The sequence below is a fragment of the Schistocerca nitens genome, chromosome 7, assembly GCF_023898315.1.
Source record: "Schistocerca nitens isolate TAMUIC-IGC-003100 chromosome 7, iqSchNite1.1, whole genome shotgun sequence".
NCBI classification, from domain to species: Eukaryota; Metazoa; Arthropoda; class Insecta; order Orthoptera; family Acrididae; genus Schistocerca; species Schistocerca nitens.
This window is the reverse complement of record NC_064620.1, coordinates 285417439-285439758: the sequence shown is the minus strand read 5'-3', so window position 1 is coordinate 285439758 and position 22320 is coordinate 285417439. Positions and strand designations below refer to the sequence as shown.

At 36.7% G+C, this 22320-nt stretch overlaps 1 protein-coding gene across 2 annotated transcripts in view; it reads right to left on the bottom strand.

The window, feature by feature from the left end:
- Nucleotides 1-22320, bottom strand: part of LOC126195001 (rab3 GTPase-activating protein non-catalytic subunit) — a 190180-nt gene that overhangs the window by 144846 nt on the left and 23014 nt on the right. For both annotated transcript variants that reach the window (XM_049933421.1, XM_049933422.1), the window contains exon 8: nt 12849-12988. In XM_049933421.1, coding sequence (XP_049789378.1) covers nt 12849-12988 — 140 coding nt within the window. The remainder of the gene's footprint in view (nt 1-12848; nt 12989-22320) is intronic.

The window sequence follows — 22320 nt, the reverse complement described above, 5'->3', positions numbered from 1 at the left end:
GCTAGTTATTTACTGTGATTCTTTTCTTATGTGTGCATTTAATTACTGTATAAAACATTGTTTTACATAATGCTGAAGAAAAGGTCTTTAGTTCCTTTTCTCCCCTTTCTGTAACTATTTGAATATCGTACTGAAACTAAAACCCTCTGTAAACTTTGACGAAGCCAACTGTATGAAAAATATTGAAAGGTTAATAAAAATATTCTATTCTATTCTAGCATCTATTGCGTATTTTCACATTTTGAGGCACAATTCACATCTGCAAAGGTCATTGTAAAGGTCATGGCAACTTTTTTATCTCAAAATGGTATTGAATCAAACAATTCTAAAATATGTAAATGGAAGGTTAATTCATACATACACATTACATGTAGGGAAATGGATGAACACACACACTGCCATAAAGATATAGCATAAGAAAAAAGACGAAACAAATGTTGTCATTTAAAACAAGTTTGACAGCCAATTACAACAGTACACAATAATGTAGGGCACTAACACGGACCTGTGATATCTTGAGAGTACCTAGAAATAGTCTCCCAACAAATCTGTCACACACTGCCAACACTGTGGAGGATGCTGAATACCCGTGGTCTCACCATGAGCAAATTGTCAGATCACACATCACTGCTGTGGTAATGTCTTCAGTTCTGGTATGAGGTCATCAATCGTATGGCAAGTATGGTGGATGCTCCTCTACTTCCCAGCCCCCTTCATGTGAGCAAATTCCACACACACACTGCCACATAGGCTCTCGTGTTATCCTCAAGAATTAATGCATGTGTAGACATTCAGGACGTTTCTCCCGAATAGCTTGTCGCAGGTGTTGTTGCAGGAAAGTGCGACAGTAGTATAGTGTATTAACAGTTCATCCAAGTGAGATGAAACTGCACAAAATCACTGCTCAAATGTCATAGGCTATGACGACAATTAACGTGACAGGAGAGGGACTGCGACAAAATTTCTGCCTATGTGATGAATCTGTATGATTCCATTCCCTGGACTGGGATTTCAGTTCTGGCTCATTAGGTAGAGACAGTGGTCATGTGTGTGCAAGTTGCATTTGTGTGTATGTTGTGTAATTCAGAAGAACACCTTACTTGTTTAGCAGTCTTTATGGTTTACCCGTCTGTGATACAACATCTCTGCTATATGGTGACTAAAAATCTATCCTTTCATAATATTGTCATTATTCCATCCTAGATTTGCCACTGTTAGATTAATTTACGTTAGATACAAAGCTAAAATGACAGCATGATATTTGACATAAGTACCTAGTAATGCAACTGTAGGAACTTTCACCATGATATTCTAATTTCACAAAGATACAGAAATAAAGAGACAGTTCAGGGGCCACTATCTATTCCCAGCTCCAGTTGAAAAATTCTTAAGGTTAAAGTTTAAGAGTTACTGGGGTGAGAATTTTATACAATATGAACAGAATATACATTTACTGGAGAAAAATTGCTATCACTGTAGGTCTTAGACTAACAGTGATATAAATAATTTTGTAATTAAAAAGGGTGCTGGGTGACCACAGCTTCCAATGCTGTACGCAACCACAAAGTGAGTGTTTCATTTGCTGTCTGCACCACATCTATATAAAGACCAAAGTTTGGAAGTTATTTGTTCATCATCAGTCAAACGGAATATGTTACACTCCTCTATGGAATGTGCTGCGATTCTTTCCATGACAGTCCGCTTAAGACTCACAAGGTGTTAATGACAAGTGACATTATTGATTTTTCAATCGAATGAGATATTGCATCTAACTTGTGAAACTGTGTAAAAGTGAACCTAGTTGGGTAGTGATTTACTGGCAAACCTAAGTATCATTTTTAATGTTCTGTTTCATGTGCCACCCGCTATATTATAGAAAACTGTGTGGTGAGGTCTGAGATTATTTCTCCACTTTTAAGATTAACTTTACATAACTAGGGACAACATGTAGTAACCGAATTTGAACTGCGTCAGGTGCTCACTACGAGAGAATAGGCTTTAATGTTTTCAAAACCTATACTTGTGCTTGTGATAATTTGTCAGAATATACTTCTCACTGAAACGATAGCAGACTTTTATTTATTGATATTATTCCCGACTTCTCTGCACTACTCTTTGAGAGTTAGAACATTTTATTTCATTTTCAGTGAGCTGAATGGTGAACCTAAGGACTGAAGACTAAGAACAATATGTTCTCCATTGCTTACTGGCTGTTCAAGAATAGTTTTCAGGCCTTTGTAAAAGGCTATGATATATATACAAGATTACCAAACATTTCAACTTACAAAATTACTAATGAACCAAGCATTTTTACCTGCTGCCCCACACCACAGTAGTACAAGTTTGCATGTCAACCAACTCTGCAGATGGTGAAGAGATTGAAAATTGTATGACAAGATAAAATAAATTATTCAGGTAGTTAAGGGGGAGGAAAATTTAATTGTAATGAGGGACTGGAATTTGATAGTAGGAAAAAGAAGAGAAAGAAAAATAGTAGATGAATATAAACTGCGTGAAAGTAATGAAAGAGGAAGCCTCCTAGTAGAATTTTGCACAGAGCATAATTTAATCATCACTAACACTTGATTTAAGAATCATGAAAGCAGGATGCGGCACGGGTTAATATGATCCCCATATATTACTGGATACACAGATAATGTGTCAGCACTCCAACCATCAACTGCCAACTGACACAAGAACCATTCAAATTGTATTTGAAAGGTTCTTGAGTCAGCTGGCAGTGCTGACACATTATCTGCGTATCCAGATGTGATATACATCCAACTGATGTGATGTATATAGGGATCATATCAACCCATGCCACAGCAATGACAGCCTGAAGACAACGCATTGAAGTGTTGAAACTGGTTGCAACAAAATAAAATAAAATCATACGGACAGCTGTAGGTGTTTTATTTTGTCACAATGAAGAAATTAAGGAGATGGGATCTGCATACGTTGAAAGAACCAGATGTTTTTGAGAGTTTCACAGGAAGCTTTAGCAACAATTGGCTGAAATAGGGGAAAGGAAAACAACAAAGACAAATAGATAGCTTTGAGAGATGGGTATTGAAGAGGCAGCAGAGGGTCAAATAGATAGAAAGACAAGGCTTAGCAGAAATCCCGGGATATTACAGGAGATATCGAATTTAATTGATGAACAGAGAAAACATAAAAATGCAGAAAATGAAGCAGCTGAAAGGGAATAAAAACAGCTAAAAAATGAGATTGACAGGAAGTTAATACGGCCAAGCAGGAGCAGCTACAGGACAAATGCAAGAATACAGAAGCATATAACTAGTGGAGAGAACAACACTACCTATAGGAAAATTAAAGAGATGTTTAGAGAACAGAAAAGCAGCTGTAGGAATTTCAAGAGCTCAGAGGGAAAAGCAGTTCTAAGAAAGAAGGGAAAGCTGAAAGGTGGAAGGATTATATAGGAGGTCAATAAAAGGGAGACGAACTCGAAGGCAATATTACAGAAAGAAGAGGCTGTAGATGAAGATGAGATGGGAGACATGGTACTGAGAGAAGAATTTGACATAGTCCTGAAAGACCTAAGTCAAAACAAGGCCCCTGGGGTAGATGACATTATCTCAAAACTACTGATATTCTCGGGAGAGACAGCCACAAAAAAACTATTCCATCTGATATGCAAGATGTATGAGAAAGGGGAAATACCCTCAGACTTTAAGGAGAATGTTCCAACTTCAATGATAGCAGCTGCTGACTGGTGTGAATATTACTGAACTATTAGTTTAATAAGACACGGCTGCAAAACACTAACACAAATTACTTACAGAATAATGAAAAAACTAGTACAAGCCAAAATCAGGGAGAATCAGTTCGGATTCTGAAGAAATGTAGGAACACACAAGGCAATACTGACTCTATGACTTATCTTGGAAGAAAAGTTAAGGAAAATCAAACCTATTTTTAAAAGTTTTTGTAGATTTTGAGAAAGCTTTTGATAATATTGACTGGAACACACTCTCTGAAATTCTGAGGGTAGCAGTGATAAAATACAGAGAGCAAAAAGTTACATACAATCTGCACAGAAAGCAGATGGCAGACATCAGAACAGACAGGTATAAAAAGCAAGAACTGGTTGAGAAGGGAGTGAGACATGGTTGTAGCCTATCCCGGATGTTATTCAACATGTACATTGAACAGGCAGTAATGGAAATCAAAGAATAATCTTGAGAAGGTATTAAAGTTCAGTGAGGAGAAATAAAACCTTTGATGACATTGCAATTCTGTCAGAGACAGGAACGGACCTGGAAAACCAATTGAACAGAATGGGTAATGTTTTGCAAGGAGGATATAAGATACAAAAGCAAAACAAAGTTAACAGAAAGAAGACTAATTAAATCAGACAAGACAGAGAGAATTGGATTAGGAAATGAGACACTAAAAGTAGTAGATGAGTTTCGCTATATGGCAGCACAAAACATGACATTTTTTATTGCTTCCGTCAATTTTCCTACATTCTAAATGTCAATTCGCACCTAATTTTACTTTATCGTAATTATAATTTTTCAGCAATTTATGCTTTATGAAACAATGTTCGTGGAGACAAAAATGGCGTAATTGACATAAAATGATGCAGGCATGGCATTGGCCTTTAAGCAGTGTTTACAACTGTTATTTGGTTAAGTTTGTTGAAACCACAATATTCTACTCAAAAGGTGTGAATTCGTAAAAGTCGGAACAATTCATGCTTTATTTCCTTCCAATGCCAACAACTACTTGGCTTGGTGGCTGATGGGAATAAAAACATTTGTTCGAATAATGTCCAATCGCAACTCTGTGATTGTTGCTCTCAATATGACAGCTCAAAAGCACATTTCACATGTTTTGTTGTTTGGCCACTTGTAGAGTTAGTTTACATCTAACCTCAAAATGGTGATTAGATTGCAAGAGATGCACATCAGCAGATATGCAAACATCACAAAAAATATGTATGTAAATATGTGTGTTTCACAATGAGAATAAATTCTTGGAAAGCATAATTCTAAGCATGAAAAAATACGCAACTGATGAAATATTTCATTATTTAAATAATTAATCACATTTGCATGCTTCCCAAAAACAATGATTATGCTGAACGAAATTAAGCCAAAACGTTCTACTTCCCAGACAGTTAATCAGTTCCATTACGTCAGTGGGAAAACAATAGAAAATTTAGATCCCTTTACTGGATAATAAACAAGTCCCTAATGAGTATTTTGATACCTATTATGTAAATATACCATAAATAAACTATGAAAATGCAAGGAGGGGGGAGCCTATATGTAAATTTTACAGCTTAAAACATTATTTCCCAAAGTTTACATTTTACCGCATTTTACGCCTTTTTAAGTCCCTTGAAAATTGTAAAAGTGTAGTTTCGCTGTAACTGATGATAGCTGAAGTAGAGAGGATACAAAATGTAGACTGGCAATGACAAGAAAAGTGTTTCTAAAGAAGAGAAAATTGTGAACATTGAATATCTAAGTGTTTGGAAGTCTTTTCTGAAGGTGTTTGTCTGGAGTGTACCCATGTATGGCAGTGAAATCAAACAATTCAAATCTCAGGCTGGAATATCAACAATATTCTGAGGGTAGCAGTGATAAAATACAGAGAGCAAAAAGTTACATACAATCTGCACAGAAAGCAGATGGCAGACATCAGAACAGACAGGTATAAAAAGCAAGAACTGGTTGAGAAGGGAGTGAGACATGGTTGTAGCCTATCCCGGATGTTATTCAACATGTACATTGAACAGGCAGTAATGGAAATCAAAGAATAATCTTGAGAAGGTATTAAAGTTCAGTGAGGAGAAATAAAACCTTTGATGACATTGCAATTCTGTCAGAGACAGGAACGGACCTGGAAAACCAATTGAACAGAATGGGTAATGTTTTGCAAGGAGGATATAAGATACAAAAGCAAAACATGCATGGTCACCAATTAAAATTAAATAATTTAATATACACTTTCCATAGTGCTCTACATAACTATTTCAGTAACGATGTATGTAAATATTGCCCACAGTTAAGATGGCCCAAAGAGTTGCAGGCAGGCACAATGAAAAGACTGTTACACATTATAGCTGTCGTATGTGTGTGATATATGCTTGTTTGTGTGTGTGTGTGTGTGTGTGTGTGTGTGTGTGTTTTCTTTGCTGAAGAATGCTTTGGCCAAAAGCTACAACGTGTAACAATCTTTTCATTGTGTATGTCTGAAACTCAACGGGAGTGGGTCCTTTTCCTAAAATTCTTGTATTGAAATGAAATGTGGAAGATAAACGGTTCACACATGAAGAGAATAGAACCTTTTGAAATGTGGGGGTACAGAAGACTGCTGAAGATTAGATAGGTAGATCAGGTAACCAATCAGGATAGAATTGGTGAGAAATGAAATTTGTGGTATACCTTGATTAAAAGAAGGGATCAGCTGATAGGACATATTCTGAGACATCAAGGAATCACCAATTTAGTACTGGAGGGAAGTATTGGGAAGGGTGATAAAAATTGTAGAGGGAGAATATGAGATCAATATAGTAAGCAGGTTCAAAAGGATGTAGGCTGCAGTAGTTATATGGAGATGAAGAGGCTTGCAGAGGATAGAGCAACATGGAGAACTGCATCAAACAAAAAACAAAACAATAACAACAACAACTACTACTACTACTACTACTACTACAAGATCTTCTCTCGGTGTTTGCCATTTAACAGTTTGTACAAAAATAAAGAGAGACATTATTTTGTTGTGTTCAAAATGTCAACAGAAATTCTGAAATCATCTACTCTTTTGGTAAGGCAATGTATAAGCTAGAAAGATTACATCTTTACCAGGTTAACACATTGCACATATTTGGTGGCCTCGTAACTTTTCCTTGCAGTAAAACATGCATCAATTATAGTTGTTTGGTATATAATACACTAAAATCAGTGTAAGCAATACCAAGTTAGCAGTGGCAAATGTTAGGTTCAGATTACAAGCTGGCGACAAATTGTTAGAATGTTTATGTTGCATCTCGTTCATGTGTGTACTAACCGTGATAAAAGAGCAGTTTTGAAGATAGTTAAACTTTGTACTTGGATTGCTCACAGATGATTCAAAACACAGACAGACATTACGTGTGAATTTTTGTGAACATATACTTAGACATAATCATCACAACCAGACATAATCATCACAACTCTAGTTTGATATCAGAAAAGCAATAAACATCAGTCAGGGCACATCCAGGGCCAACTGTATCTATTGTGCCATACTAGCATACATTCACCAATGTACTTAGTTATAGACTGCACAGAGGGTTTGAAATGGGTTTTCGATGGGATTTCCTATGTTCATAGAGGGACACAGTGAAAATACCACTGGCTTTCAAGTACCATTTACAAACATTATGTGGATGAGTCTCTCAAGGTATGAGCTCACTAGTCCCTAGTTCTAAATTGGTAGAAGTTGTTACAAGTCAGAACAATTTGTGCCACTAGTGCTTTGTCGCCTAACACTGTCAACCTAACACTAACCACACTGAGTTTAGTATTGTTTGCAGCCATTAAAATTAATGAAGTAGTACTGTTTTGGGCTGAACTTCAGCATTAGTCCAACAGAAGGGATACTGGTAAACAATAAACAAGAGCCAAGGCAGCACCTCTTCTGGGTAACATACAAACAAGTTTCAAATCTTCACAGATGTAGCACCTACTGGCATAAAATTTATGAAGCTGTTGGGAAATTATTTAACGAAAAGATGCAATAACTTTGGATTGGAGGGAGATATTATCAGGTGGTGCATGGTATACATCTTTGCATGGTCACCAATTAAAATTAAATAATTTAATATACACTTTCCATAGTGCTCTACATAACTATTTCAGTAACGATGTATGTAAATAACAAACATGAACAAATGACGATGAAAAACATGAGAAAAATAATTTTAAAATGAATCAACATATAACAGATTGGTAAGGATTGCTGAAACAGAAGAAATAGAAACAAACATTTTAAATGCAATGTCAGTCAAGGAAAATTTGTAAATAATGTTAAATGTGACTGCAAGTGTCTCTCAGACAACTATTAAAGTACAGACATTCAACATTGCCATGATGGGGGTCCTAAATGCGTTTCCCATAAATTTATCTATCTTTTCTTTTTCATGCACATGTTTAGCAATAAGGAACTCTGCTGCTTGGGTAGAGCATCAACTATGTCATGAGAGACGGAGGTATTTGCAGAGTAAGGTTGCAATATAGTTCCCAGTGGTGTGCAGCCACCTAACCAGAGTAAACAATTACTGAGGTGGCTACCAAATTGTTGCATGAACAGGACTTACGTTTTACTGTCTCCTATTCGTTATACTTCTGTGCCAGTATTTGTACAAATATTTCATGTGAGGCTTAGGGACCCTAATTACAGGTGACCATGGTAACTACTACCACCAATTTGGCCAAAGCTCATAAGAGTTTTGTTAGCAAGCATTTAATCCAAAATTACTATATTTTCAGTATCATCAAACTGTGTCATCCAGTGGTAATTACAAGCTATTGAAATATAATTTACTTTCTTTCCAGCTAGAGTTACATTTTTTTTTTTTTTTACTGAAAAAGTATTGTAAAAAAAATTTTACTGCTTGTAATATCTCAAGTAAGTAGTTTGAAGATAAAAGCACTGTCGTGTATAGAAACGAGAAAAGCCTCAACAATTACAGTTAAGACAAGTACTACAATACTTTGAGTTTTGTAGCCCATTGTTTAATGTAGGCAATTTTCAATAACAATCATTGTTATTTTAACATTCATGTCTCACCTCTTCATGCAGTGTCAGTTTACGTACCCAGTACCATACTGTGGTATGCAAGTAACCACAACACATTCCACAGTGGACTGCCATCACAATTTAGAAGTAATAAGACCTACGCTCAGTTGTAGAGGAAAAATCTTTGAAATGAAACAAAGGCATAATCTGTATCACTTCAGGCAGGGGGTTTATCTTCACAGTCTTGGATATTATTGAATTTAGCATATGTTGAAATTCAGAAGTAAGAAACACTTTTTTTTGTTTTTATTTTTTGTTTTCTCCGAAAAAATTCCTGCCCCAAGATACAGGCCTCCAAAGATGACACTGCAAACACCATTTTGAAGATGCAAATTTCGGAAAAAATTTTAAAATGCTGTATCTCTGTAGCAGCTCTAGATATTTTGTTAGAGTTTTTTTTATTTGAAAGATACTTGCTTTATGATTACAATGGTATCCTCCATTTGGACATATCTGTTAAAGTTCTTTTACTGTTGCCTTTAAAAAAATTTTTATAATTTACAGAAAAAATTTTTTTTCAAAAATGCCAGTCCAGAAAAGTTAGATTTTTTTATTAGTACCATTTAGTACTATATTCTCTGGAGAGGAGAGCTTCCACTTTTAAGTTGGATAGGTTTTATTAAAAAAAATTAACTTTCAAGGGTAATGTATGTCTTCACTGAATTTGTTTCTTACTGATTTCTCTGTTACAATGTTTATTTCTATTGTCATTGTTGCAGTTATTTCTTATCACTTCCTTTACTGCAGTTATTTCTTTTCACTTTCATTACTGCAGATATTGCCTACACTTTGTTGTAGTTTCTTGTCAGTTTCTTTGTCGTGGTTGTTCATTGCAGGTTTCTGTACTGTAGTTGTTCAGCACTAATTTGTTTACTGAAGAGACTTCTAAGAAACCTGAGGCCATCCAGTGAGTTCTGTGTTTTCATATGGAATTTGCCAGTTGACACAGTTGTAGTGTGTTATGTGAAAAGGACTGTTTGAAATGTCTTCTGACGAGGCCACAGGAGAGTAAAGTGTGCTGACTATTTTCATATCAGTGAAAGAGAGATATATATGACAAACAAAAAAACAGACTTTGTTCAGGTTGGGAATAAGTGTTCTCACTTGAAGACTCTGTTTCAAAGTGAAGATGTCCCAGTGACAACTTTTAGTGTTCTAAATGTTTAGACAGAATAACAACAATGATAGTATCTGAACAAGGTGAAGCCTCCCTTCGTGCAGATTTTGTATCAATAATGGAAGAATTAAATACCCTGAATCAGTCAGCTACAGAGGTAGGTGTTAGTCCCGTTAAGAAACCATGGTCAGTGAAGTCGAGTCATAAGATCTATGCATCAAGAAAGCACAGAGAAATTACTAAAGCTATGGATGAATACACTACAGCAAAACTGACCACACTTCAGAGTAGAAATTCCATCTTCTGAATAAAGTGAAAAAAAAGCACTCTTGCACCTCTTGCAATGAATTTTTCACAAATATCAATTCAGCTGTTGAATACTGTGCATCCTATAGTGAAAAGGTGCAAGTTTTAAATATTATTCCAGAGAGACTTTCAAAGAAAACAATTTTGAACCATGTTCCATCAGTATTAAAGTACATGGTAGACAAATCAAGAAATGTGAGATCTGTAAAAGGAGTCTTTGGAAGACCAGATCTCTATTATGGTCATCTTGTAGAAGCAGCTCAAGTTGAAATAGTGTAGTCATTTTATCTGAAAGATAAATGAGACTGTTCTCGCAAGAGTGAAAATAAGACACTATAACCGTACCTGTAAGGTCAAAAAGTTGTGAAAGTGAAGAGCTACATGAATCACAGTATTAAAGAAACTTTTGCAATTTATAAGAGCAAGTATACAACTTCACATATTGGAAGATCAAAATTTTATGCACTACAACGTAAGTGGGTAGTTCCACACCCACCCAGAGATGTCTTTTTATGTGTGTACTGCATGAATTTTGAGCTTTGTGTGATAACTTTGAAAAACTTACGGGAGTATGTGACATATGACACCTTGGTTGGGCGTGCGAAGTCATTAGTAGTCTGTGACGTAAAGTGAGAGACTTGTTTGTTGCAAGAATGTGGTGACTGCTCTTGAAAGGGAGGACTGTCTTTACAGACACTTGGCCTAGAAGATGTAGCAGATAACTCTGCAGAAATTACATATGCAACATGGGAGGAAAATAAACTAATTAAGAAAACTGTTACCTTTGACAGTTTCATTGACAAACCTGGTAAATGGTCAGTGAAAGCAGTGACACATCAGCATCTGAAGAAATTGCAGGAACAACACATTCCAGAAGTGAAAGGGTATGTACAGGCTGATGAACAATGTTTAGTGCTTCACTGTGATTTTGCTGAGAACTGGTCTGTAATTCTCCCACAAGAAGCACAAGGGTATCATTTGAGTAATGACCGGGTTTCAATTTTTATAGGAGTGACATATTTTCCAAACAAGACCACAAGTGTTGCAGTTATAAGTGATGACACAGGACATGACTCAGCACGTGCTTTGCTAGCAATGCACAAAATTCTTCAACTGCAAAGAGGGGCAGAGAAGATCATCACTATTCCTGATAGTGCTCCTACACATTTTAAAAACCGTTCGCTTGTGCCAACTGACTAGGTACACAGTGCTACTGGCCACGGGAAGTGGCCTTGTGATGGTGTAGGTGGCCTGCTGAAGTACCATGCTACAAAACATAATCTTTCCAGACAAAATACAGCTGCAATTCAGAATGCTGAGGATTTTACGAGCGTCGTGAAATCTTACACATCCACAGCCCTTATTCTTTTGTCCAAACAGGAAATCAAAGAATTCAGTGAGCAGAAAGAAGAAGAATGGTCCAAGCAAACTACTCCTGTGAAAGGAATTCAGAAGATACATTTTTGGACTCACAGTGATGTACGAACTCATACTGCATGCACTTTAAAGAGCAAGAAAGAAGAAATTTCGTTTGTTCGGCCAACACCTCAGAAACAGCAGGATAATATTCAGATTCACAATCTGAGAAGGGAGGATGTTTGTGGCTTGTGTATATGACTGTGACTGGTAGATTGCAGAGATTATAGACACCAGTTATGAGTTAAAGATAACTGTAGTGAACTTCATGCTACCACATGGACCAGCTGCTGGATATAGGTTTCCAGCTGAAGGGCAGCAACAACGCCATCAGTGCTCACTCCCCATTCACAATGTTTTGAAGATTGTAAGTGCTCCAGTTCCTCTTGGTTCAACAGGAAGGCATCACTCTATATCAAAGGAAGATACTGAAGCAGTGGAACATATTTTTAGTCCACTGACTGGCTAATTTCAGTACAAAACAGAGTGCACAGAGGTTGTATAAATTGAAAATTTTAAGTCTTTGGACCTTTCACACATATTTTGTAACCATTTAAAATGCTTGAAAAATGAGTGTCTTCTTCATCTTTCGAAACTAAAATTATGTTAAATAAGGCTAGGTTTTGATTTTTGAGAGCCTGTTATGTGATGATAAAATGGGTTTTATGTACAGCAAAATTTCAATTGTTTATAAAAGCTGTTCAACCTAAAAGTGGGAGCTCTCCTTTTCAGGGAATGCAGAACTATACAGTAGTAATCAACAGGGAAGAGAAAAAAATTATGGATTGGCAAAAAAAATGAAGAACTTTGACAGATAAGTCCAAATTGGGGGTTTCTTTGTAATCATAAAGCAATTCTCTTTCAAATAAAAAAAAGCCCAACTAAATATGTAGAACTATTGCAGAGATACAGCATTTTAAAATTTTTTCCCCAAAATTCGCATCTTCAAAATGGTGTGTGCAGTGTCATCTTTGGAGGTCTGTATCTCGGAGCAGAAAAGCAGAAATTGTTTTGGAGGGAAAAAAAAGTGTGTTCCTTGTTTAGTCATTCATTTTAACATATGCTAAATTCAAAAACATCCGAGACTATGAAGGTAAGATTTTTTCCAAGCCTGCCTGAATTGATATGGACTATGCCCAAAGTGCAATGCAACAGTGAACAAATACTTTTCCATGTAGCAAGTATGAGAACATACCTTTCCACATACGAAGTGCAATTCCTTTATGATTGTCTATTAAAACAATTCTTCCAAGACTGTCTGTTACAACAGACAGTCTTCTATTTGGAGAAATAATAACTTTATCACCATTCCTCATCTGATCACACAGACCAAACCTGAAATATAACTTACATGTATGTTAGTCGATTCTAAAACAATGAACAACAACAACAACAAATCAAACTAAAAACTTACTTATTAAGTTCCAAATTACCAGAAACAATCTAAACTGTGCGTGACAGTTATTAATGTGTAGTGAAGGCTCACTCCCAAAAACAGAACCAATATTTCATATTAGCCGTATATTTAGTGTAAGTTCAACATAACATTATTGTAATTAGAACAAAAATAAATACCAAGAAAGAGCTTCTTTTTTCTTATTATTGTCTTCTTTTAATCAAAAAATTCAATTAACACTACTACTGCACTTAACACTGTAGGACTGCTTATAACAGAAAGTATAATCATTACACTCTTGAGCACAAGCTTGGTGTGTGACGAAATGTCCTTTTCAAAAGAACCATCCAGGTAACTTCTACAAGCGATTTCGAAAAACCGCAGAAAACCTAGCTCTGGATGGCTCAGTTACCCTACATGATAATCCAACATCTTAACGACTGCACAGTCATGCTCAAGTCTCCCAAAAGTTACATTTGTCAACTGTTATTTATCAAGCACAGTGTTATGGCCGCATTAAAATCCACCAACTTCATCTCCAATGTAACTTTACTACCAGCAGCAGTGTCATAACTTGGTGGCCATGACAGGTTGTCTGAAGAAGGTGAATTGAGAAAGGCAATAATATGATGAATACTGTAAGAAACCATACAAGTCAATCAAAAGTAAGTTTATTCACCATTATCTAAATCTAAGGAGAACTAGGGAGGAGGGTGGAGGGGGGGGGGAGAGGGGGGGAGAGGGGGAGGGAGAGGGGGAGAGGGTGGGAGGGGAGGGGGATAGGGGAGAGGGGGAGGGGGTGGAGAGGGGGAGGTGAAGAGGGGGGAGGTGAAGAGGGGGGAGACGGGGAGGGGGAGAGAGAGGGAGAGGGAGGGGGAGGGGGAGGGAGAGAGAGAGAGAGAGAGAGAGAAACTGATTCTGGTTATGATAATGGCAATACTGAGAGAAATTAATTTAGAAAGACAGTAAAAGCAATATAAGACAGTTAAGCATTATACATAATGATAACAAATGAATTCACTTAAAGTGGGTAATACAACAGAAATAGTCGGGAGTCAAGTGAAATAAATGTATTGCCAGCAACCAGGCACATTTTTATGTATGCCAAAATGCGTTTCGGGCTTGCACCCATCTTCAACTGGCATAATACATATTTGATCCTGTAGTAACTTCATCATTAAAACACTGACAACTTGGATCCCGCAGCAAGCCAGCACAAAATTAACAATTTTGTTTAGCTACTGCACCTCACGAGTTGTGTATTCAGAAGAAAAAGTCAAATTATTATCATAACCAAGAGTATTAATTGAATTTATGGTGTGCTATTATGTCCACAAATAACCGCAACATGCGACAGCCATATTTCTTGGGCTGTAACTGACTACTGAGGTCACATGACGTATGTTGAGATTGGCTGACAGAAGCAATTGGAGCAGATGTGATACTGATGTCTGTGCTTGGAAAGTTAATTTGATGGTTTTCATATTTATACTTGCGTACTACAAAAATATTCAGTTTCCGTGACACACTGAACTGAAGATTCCACCAAAATGCGTCAGTTTTAGTACGGTTTGTTGTGCTAAAGTGTCAGGAAATGTTATGTTGGCATATAAAACCGGTACCAAACAATCTTTACTTTAAAAATGTAACTTGGAGGTTTGGATAGCCCAATTCAGACTTCCAACAGACAGTGATCTCTCTCGTTATCGGAGTAGTCACATCGGAGTAGAGAGAGTAGCGGGACGCATTCTTGGTGCCATGGAGGAGCGCAGCCTTGTGCTGTGTACTGTGTAGTGATGGTGGAGTGGCTATGTCTGTGGGAGCAAAAACCTGTTGGGACCTTGACCGGCCCCCTGGTGGCACGTACTTCCACGATCATTGGCCAGCCAACGGAGGCACAATGCGGCAACAACACTTCACATTGCGCCGTACCGCCTCTGCGGAGCATTCGCCTTCCACAAACCTGGTCACTGCTCTGTCTTCATGTGTTCACTTCATACTCCAACCTGCTTACATAACCATGTTAACATGGGTGCCACAGCCTTTTTGTACCAACCACTCACCGGTACAATCACTTGACAGGAGTTAGCCACTGGCAAGCTCCTTCACCAAAGAAGATGAAGTAAATACTCAACAATTCAAACCAAGAACAGCTGCTAAAATGAATACTGCAGAGGTAAATACTATATGTGTAGCACAGTAGCTTAGATCACGTAATAAAGGCAAGTTCTTCCCTACAGATAGTATACCAATTAGCTTCCTTTCAGAGTATGCTGATACAATAGCCTCATACTTGCCAATCACACAATCACTCACTTGACAAAAAATCCGTACATGAAGACTGGAAAGTTGCAGAGGTCACACCAAAACCCAAGAAAGAAAATGGGAGTAATCTGCTGAATTACATACCAATATCACTAATGTCATTATGCAGTAGGATTTTGGAACATGTACTGTGTTCGAAGATTATGAATTACCATGAAGAAAATGATCTATTGACACATGGGCGACACGAATTAAGAAAATATTGTTCTAGTGAAACACAACTAGCTCAACAGTCACAAGACGTAATGACTGCCACCAACGGACACTCTCAAATTGATTACATGTTTCTTAATTTACATGAGGCTTTTGACACTGTTCTGCACAGTTTTGTGACTGAATTTGTGATTTCCTGTCAGAAATGTAATTAATGGAAAATCATTGAGTAAGACAGAAGTGATATCTAGCATTCCCCAAGGAATTGGTGTAGGTCCTCTGATGTTTCTAGTCAATATAAATGGTATAGGAAACAATGTGAGCAGCCTTCTTAGATTGCTTGCAGATGATGCTGTAATTTACATTCTAATGAGGTCATCAAAAGCTCAAAACCAATTAAAAAATGAATTAGGCACAATATCGGTACGGTATGAAAAATGCAGTTGCCTCTGCATAAGGAAAAGTGTGAGCTCATTCATATGGGTACTAGAAGAATTCTGTTAAATTTCGGTTAGACAATAAGTCAAACAAATCTAAAGACTACCAATTCAATTTACAATTATGAACAATTTATACTGGAACAATCACATAGATAATGTGGAAAGGCAAACAAGGCTGAGTGTTTTATTGGCAGCACACTTAGAAGATGCAGCAGGTCTACTAAAGAGACTGCTTACATTTCGCTTGTCTGTCCTCTACTAGAGTATTATTGTGCAGTATGGGATCCTTACCACATAGCATTGATGGAGGAGATCGAAAAAGCCCAAAGAAGGGCAAGTCAACGTGTGTTATTGTGAAATAGGGGAGATAGTGTCACGGATGTGATATGTGAGTTTGGGTGGCAATCATTAAAATAAAGGCATTTTTCGTTACGGGGAGGTCTTCTCATGAAATTTCAGTCACCAACTCCCACCTCTGAATGCAAAGGGAGAAATGATCATTGTAATAAAGTAAAGAAACAGAGTTCATACAGAAAGATTTAAGTGTTCATTTTTCCCATGCATTATTAGAGAGTGGAATGGTAGAGAAATAGTATGAAGGTAGTTTGAAGAACCCTCTGCCAGGCACTAGGGTGTGAATTGTGAGCAGTCATGTAGTAGTATATTTAAAACTGTAAGAAATACAGAATCTCAAAAATATTCGAGAATACTGACCAGCTATCTATGGTAATTAGTGTAATCTGTAGCTCAGACACACAGTCAATTGCAAATGTTTATTTAAAGTAAATCATAATGGACCAAAAGCAAGCCAATGCAGTAACAATGCATTAATCCAGCTTTTGCTGAAGATAAGTCAGAATAATGAAGAAATCAGCAGAATCAGTCATGAACCTAAAGTTTCCTTCACAGATATGAAATCATAGCTTGGAGAGTTAATTATAAAAAATAATGATGAGCTCCAACAATAATTCAAAGATGTGCACCATAAAGTATAAAATGAGTTTCAGAGCAGAAAGAATAATGTCAAAATGTTTCCACAGAATTTTCAAATCAAATTAAAAAACAAGATAGTGATATTAGGTCTTCAAACAAAATGCAATGAACTTTAAAGCACATTATGTGATGCTTCAGAACTTTTCAAAACTGCACAGAATTGCACCTACAGGCAACAGAGATAAAAATGGAAGGAAGTAAAAAAAGGAAAGACCTTAAGGTTACGAAGGTAGGTATTACCACTGGCAATTATTGGAGTCATTTAAACCATCTGAATTAACTATCTGGCAGCATTTACAAATTTTGAGAGGCTTATCTCCAAATTGGGGCAAAATGATAATTTTCTTTTTATGTGTGCAACAAGTGCAGGAAGAAATGCATGTGTAAAGGGAACAAAGACACTGAATAATATGCAAATCATTTAAAACTTGAAACGACATCTACCAACTTCTCAAGAATGTGTGGTACAATTAAAAGACCCGACCCCCCCCCCCCCCCCCCAATGAACTCTCAACGTATATTTTGATGATCCCTGAAAAGATTATGAATAGATTGAAATTTTGATGAAAAATTCAGTAAGTGGTGACTGCCAACAATAAAGCAACAGTGAGTACCGTTGTAGAGAATTTAAATCATAGCGCCATGATTACAGAAATTTTAGGTCTCACAAAACTGATATGAGCATGTTGTTGATTCATCTTGCAGCCACGATAGCTGTCGATCATAACAAAATTACTGATGAAATTTCTGGAGTGAATATAAAGGAGATCAGATTAGAAGACTGCCAAATTGTTCATGATACCAAGATGAGCATGCACTATTGTGATGGGTATAGTTAAGCCAGGCAGAGTTTTGGATCAAATAAATCCATAACTACACTTAAAGATTGGTAAACCATTAACTGCGAGAAGAGGACATAGTTTCAAAAGAGATGACCTACACCTACATCATGCTTTATAATCAACTACCTCATTACGACTATAAACAAGACAGAGATATGTGGCATTAATTTTTATGCATCAGCTGTTAGCAGAAGATACGTGGGCATAAATTCAGCAAAACTGTACATGCAGTGACGCAAAATGGCGAAGATTCCAGTCTTTCCTGAGCAGCGCATTTGTATTATAAGAACAATTGGGTTTAAGAGCAAGCCCATTAACAAAGAGACACTTTTACACTACAAACTACAAGACCATGAACATGAGCAAAGCTTTTTAGTGCAAGGGTTAACTAAAAGCTTTATTCTGGGATTACCTTTCTTTGCAGAGAAATGAGCTAAAATAATGTTATCCTGGAAAAAGTTAATGGTACAAGAAAATACAGAAGAAAGAAGACAACAAAGGATTTATAGTAAATAGGAAAGAACAATAAGCATTCAAGGTGCAGAATCGATTTCACTGTTTATGAAGAAAGGGGAGGAAACTGTAGTTTCATGTGACGAATTAAGCAGTCAACTTTAATACAGACAATAAAGTAAATAGTGCTCACCAAATAAAGGAGAAAGTCAACAACATATATGAAACATGGAAGAGAATAAAACAAGAACTATAAAAATGCTGAAATGCAATGACACAAGCCAGGCAAGATGGAAGTGCCAAACACTAAATTTTTGATAGCGTGCCAAAAGGATCACGAATACACTAAAGCTTAGAGAGAACTGGTTTAGTTATGTAGAGCATACTGTGGGAAACACTGTAAAGCATTGGTGAAAAAGATACCATATTTCAGATGTGGAAAGAGTAATCCCAATCATAAGAGTCATGGACTAACACCTTGTCAAGTACTTAGCTGAATAATATTTTAGATGAACCATTCAGTTTCTGTAGAGTGTAGAAGTGTATACATAGGGCCTAATTAACCCAGTACAAGAAAAGGTTATTAAAAAAGCAGAGGAATGAAAAAGGAAGCAAGACAAACTAGTCAAACCTACAGTATACTCTGGGAAGAAAAAAAAAAAGAATATTTGTAAAATCTAAGGTAATGCTACCTGAAGTCAATGAAGAGAGATGAAAATTCCTCCAATATCATATTGGGCTCTTGTATATTGAGTGTATTGTACATCTGAACATGGTAGAAGTTGTCCAAACAGGTATTTTATGGACTACAAGACACTTTTTTCTTTGAAAAATTGCCTCCAAAATTCAGGTGTGTCTTACACTCAATATTAATATAAAAATTTCCAATGATTGATTTAAAATTCCAACTAGTCTTAAAAATGGTCCTACATTCAATGCTGCAGGAAAACTATCTCTATCGAGCAACAAAGGATTCAACTGTGCACTGACGCGACGAACATGAGTTTTGGAGATTCACAAGCTCACTAACACAGTCTCCCTCCTGTCCTGCCATCACAAATCCAGAACATTGTCTAGCCTATGATGTGTCATTGCTACCTACAGTGAGAGTAAACTAGAATTGAAAGTGATTTGTGTTATCAGTAACAGGACAATATTTTTGTTAGTAGTTAGTTTCGTAAAGGAAAAAGTATTCATATGATGCAGGCTATAAATTGAAAGTAATAGCATATGTGAAGAACATGGACACAGAGCAGCTGAGCGGCATTTTGGCTCCCCGCACCAACGGAAAAAAATTCGTTATTGGAGGGCTAGTAAAGAAAAACTGAAAAAAATGTGGAAGACTAAATGTGCAAAAAGAAGACTGAATGCAAAATGGCCAAGACTAGGAGCTGTATTGAAATGGATTCAAGTGTAGTGACAAAATGACATTGGAATTAATACAAAAATGATTCAAATACATGCTTGTATGCTAGCACTACAGTTGAACTTAACAGACTAATTTAATGGTGGAGTTGGTTGGTGCTACAGGTTTACGAAGAGTCACAAATTTAGCTTGTTAACCAAAACCAAAATATTTCAGAAAATGCCATAAGAGTATGAAGAGAAAATATTATGTTTTCATAGATTTATTATTCAACATCGAAAGAAAACCAGTGTGGAACTAAGCCAAATAGTGAATATGGAAGAAAACTCCTCTAACGTTTGATGCGCCGAGTAACAGAACTGTTGCCCTGAAAGGTGCTAAAACTGTAAGTACAAAAGCAAGTGGACATGAAAAAATGCAGTAGACTGTTGTCCTTTCATGTTGGTACTACACTTAACCCAATGGTCATTTTCGAGTGCAAAACAATGCCAAAACCTTCTGAAATACATCAGGTGTTGTTCACATACATGGGTTGGATGGATGAGGCTGGTATGAAATAATGGATTCACAAGAGTGTGGGAGAGAAGGAAAGCTGCTTTATTGAAGAAGAGTTCTGTTTTTGAACTAGATCAGTTTAGCAGACATTTGAACAATTCTATGAAAGAGAAATTGAGACATGGGCATACAGAGCTTGCTGTTATTCCGGGAGGACTTACTTCACAACTGCAACCTCTTGATGTCACAATAAATAAACCATTTAAAGTGTATATGAGAAAGGAATGGAACAAATGGATGATGGATGAAACCCAACATGAACTCACACTGAAGGGAACTTTAAAATGACCTTCAATCAAACAAGATTGTCAGTGGATAAAACAGTCTTGGTCAACAGTGACAGAAGACAACATTGTTAAATCTTTCAAAAAGTGCAACATAAGTAATGCTCTTGATGACATTGAAGACCATCCTATACACAAAGAGGACAACGATGATGACAAAGAGGCAGATGAAGAAGAAGAAGAAGAAGAAGAAGAAGAAGAAGAAGAAAGATCAGCTGACAATTTTCAGGGATTTTAAAGGTCAGTTTGGTTTTATAAACTAAGAATTTTGTTAGTCTGACTTTGCAATCTAATAATGAACATGGAAAAAATGTTATTTCTTAAAAAGTTGCTAAAAATTAAGGTACATCTTATAGGCTGTTGTGTCTTATAGCCCGTAAAATATGGTAGTATGATATACAGCATGCACAAAATATTAAAAAGCATCACTCCAAGGAGGCAGGATGCCTGACCAGTACACACCTTCAAGAGGTGAAATTACTTGCACTGCTGACAGAAATGCTTAAAGTAAAACAGTAATCCTAGCTGCACGAAATAGAGGTTTCTTCTTCAGGCACGAAAGGGGAACATATAGCTCACAAAAACAGAATTACTGTTTCTGCTTCAAGTGTTTCTACTTGTGTTACCAAAAAACTCACATCCTGAAGGTATGTAATAACCAGCCATGAAGATATATCAGTGCAGTTACAATATGGTGATGGTAACACTAGAGATTGACATTATGGAATAAAACTGAATCCTGCTCTTTAAAGAGCTCCAACAACGTTTAATATTAATGAACGTGTGAGATGCAGCTGCAATTATAATTTTAAGTTTTATTTCTTCAGTGCAAAGTGAATTTTCAGTTTACATGAAACAGCTGTGGCAACAACAGAAGAATAGGACTTGCTTGTGTGTGTGGCTTGTCCTAAATAAATATACTTTATGATGTGTCTGCTGAGAGGTGTGGCTGCAACCAGTGCTGACATCAGTGACTTTTTATGGGGCTGCCACTAGTGGTACGACATGGAATGCTGTAGCCAGCTCGAGAGTGCAAAATTCACTCAGTGATTCCTCCTGTCAGTTACCTATGTGATAGTTGGTTCAGTTATTCAGTCTAGTGACAATGGTTTTACAAAAACTGAAACATTGAGTGTCACCTGTTAGGCATAAGAGCAGCAAATAACCATGCTCTCTCTAATCGTCCTAGAGCAAGGTCCGTGTGAGCATCAATCCCCATGTCTTACACCTACTCACTGAGGATCAGAAACAAATTTATACAACAGTCTTCCAACAATACGTGGATTTAGTACAATGGATGAAACATGGATCCACAACTACACACCACATCAAAACAAAACATTATCTTTCACTGTAACATGCATCTACCCACAAATAATGTCTTAGCAATGGTAAAATTGAGGGATCTGCACTGTGTAATGTGACTGTAATACAGCCAGATGAAGTATATTAACATTGTAGGAGACTGCGTTGAAAAGTAAAAGCTTTCTGTGTTGAAGAGTAAAAGCTTTCTGAAACTTAAAATTCTAATTTTCACTGTAATGGCTAGAACTTTACAGACCACCCTTGTTTAGCTGTGATTAATTTTAGTGCTGGTGTCAAGTTAACACATGCTTAAAAGGGAAATATTTCTTGCTCAGATTATTACATTACATACAACTGACATAGTTTTAACACATTACCATTTTGTATATCACCATCATCAACCATTTGGCAATTACTGCTGGATAAAAGACCCTCCCACATTTTTCCATGTTTTACAGTTTTCAGCTATGCACACCAATGTTTCTCATGCAAAATCAACAACTCACTTTCCATTAGGACATGTACTAATCTTTCATCTCTTGGGATGTAGAAATG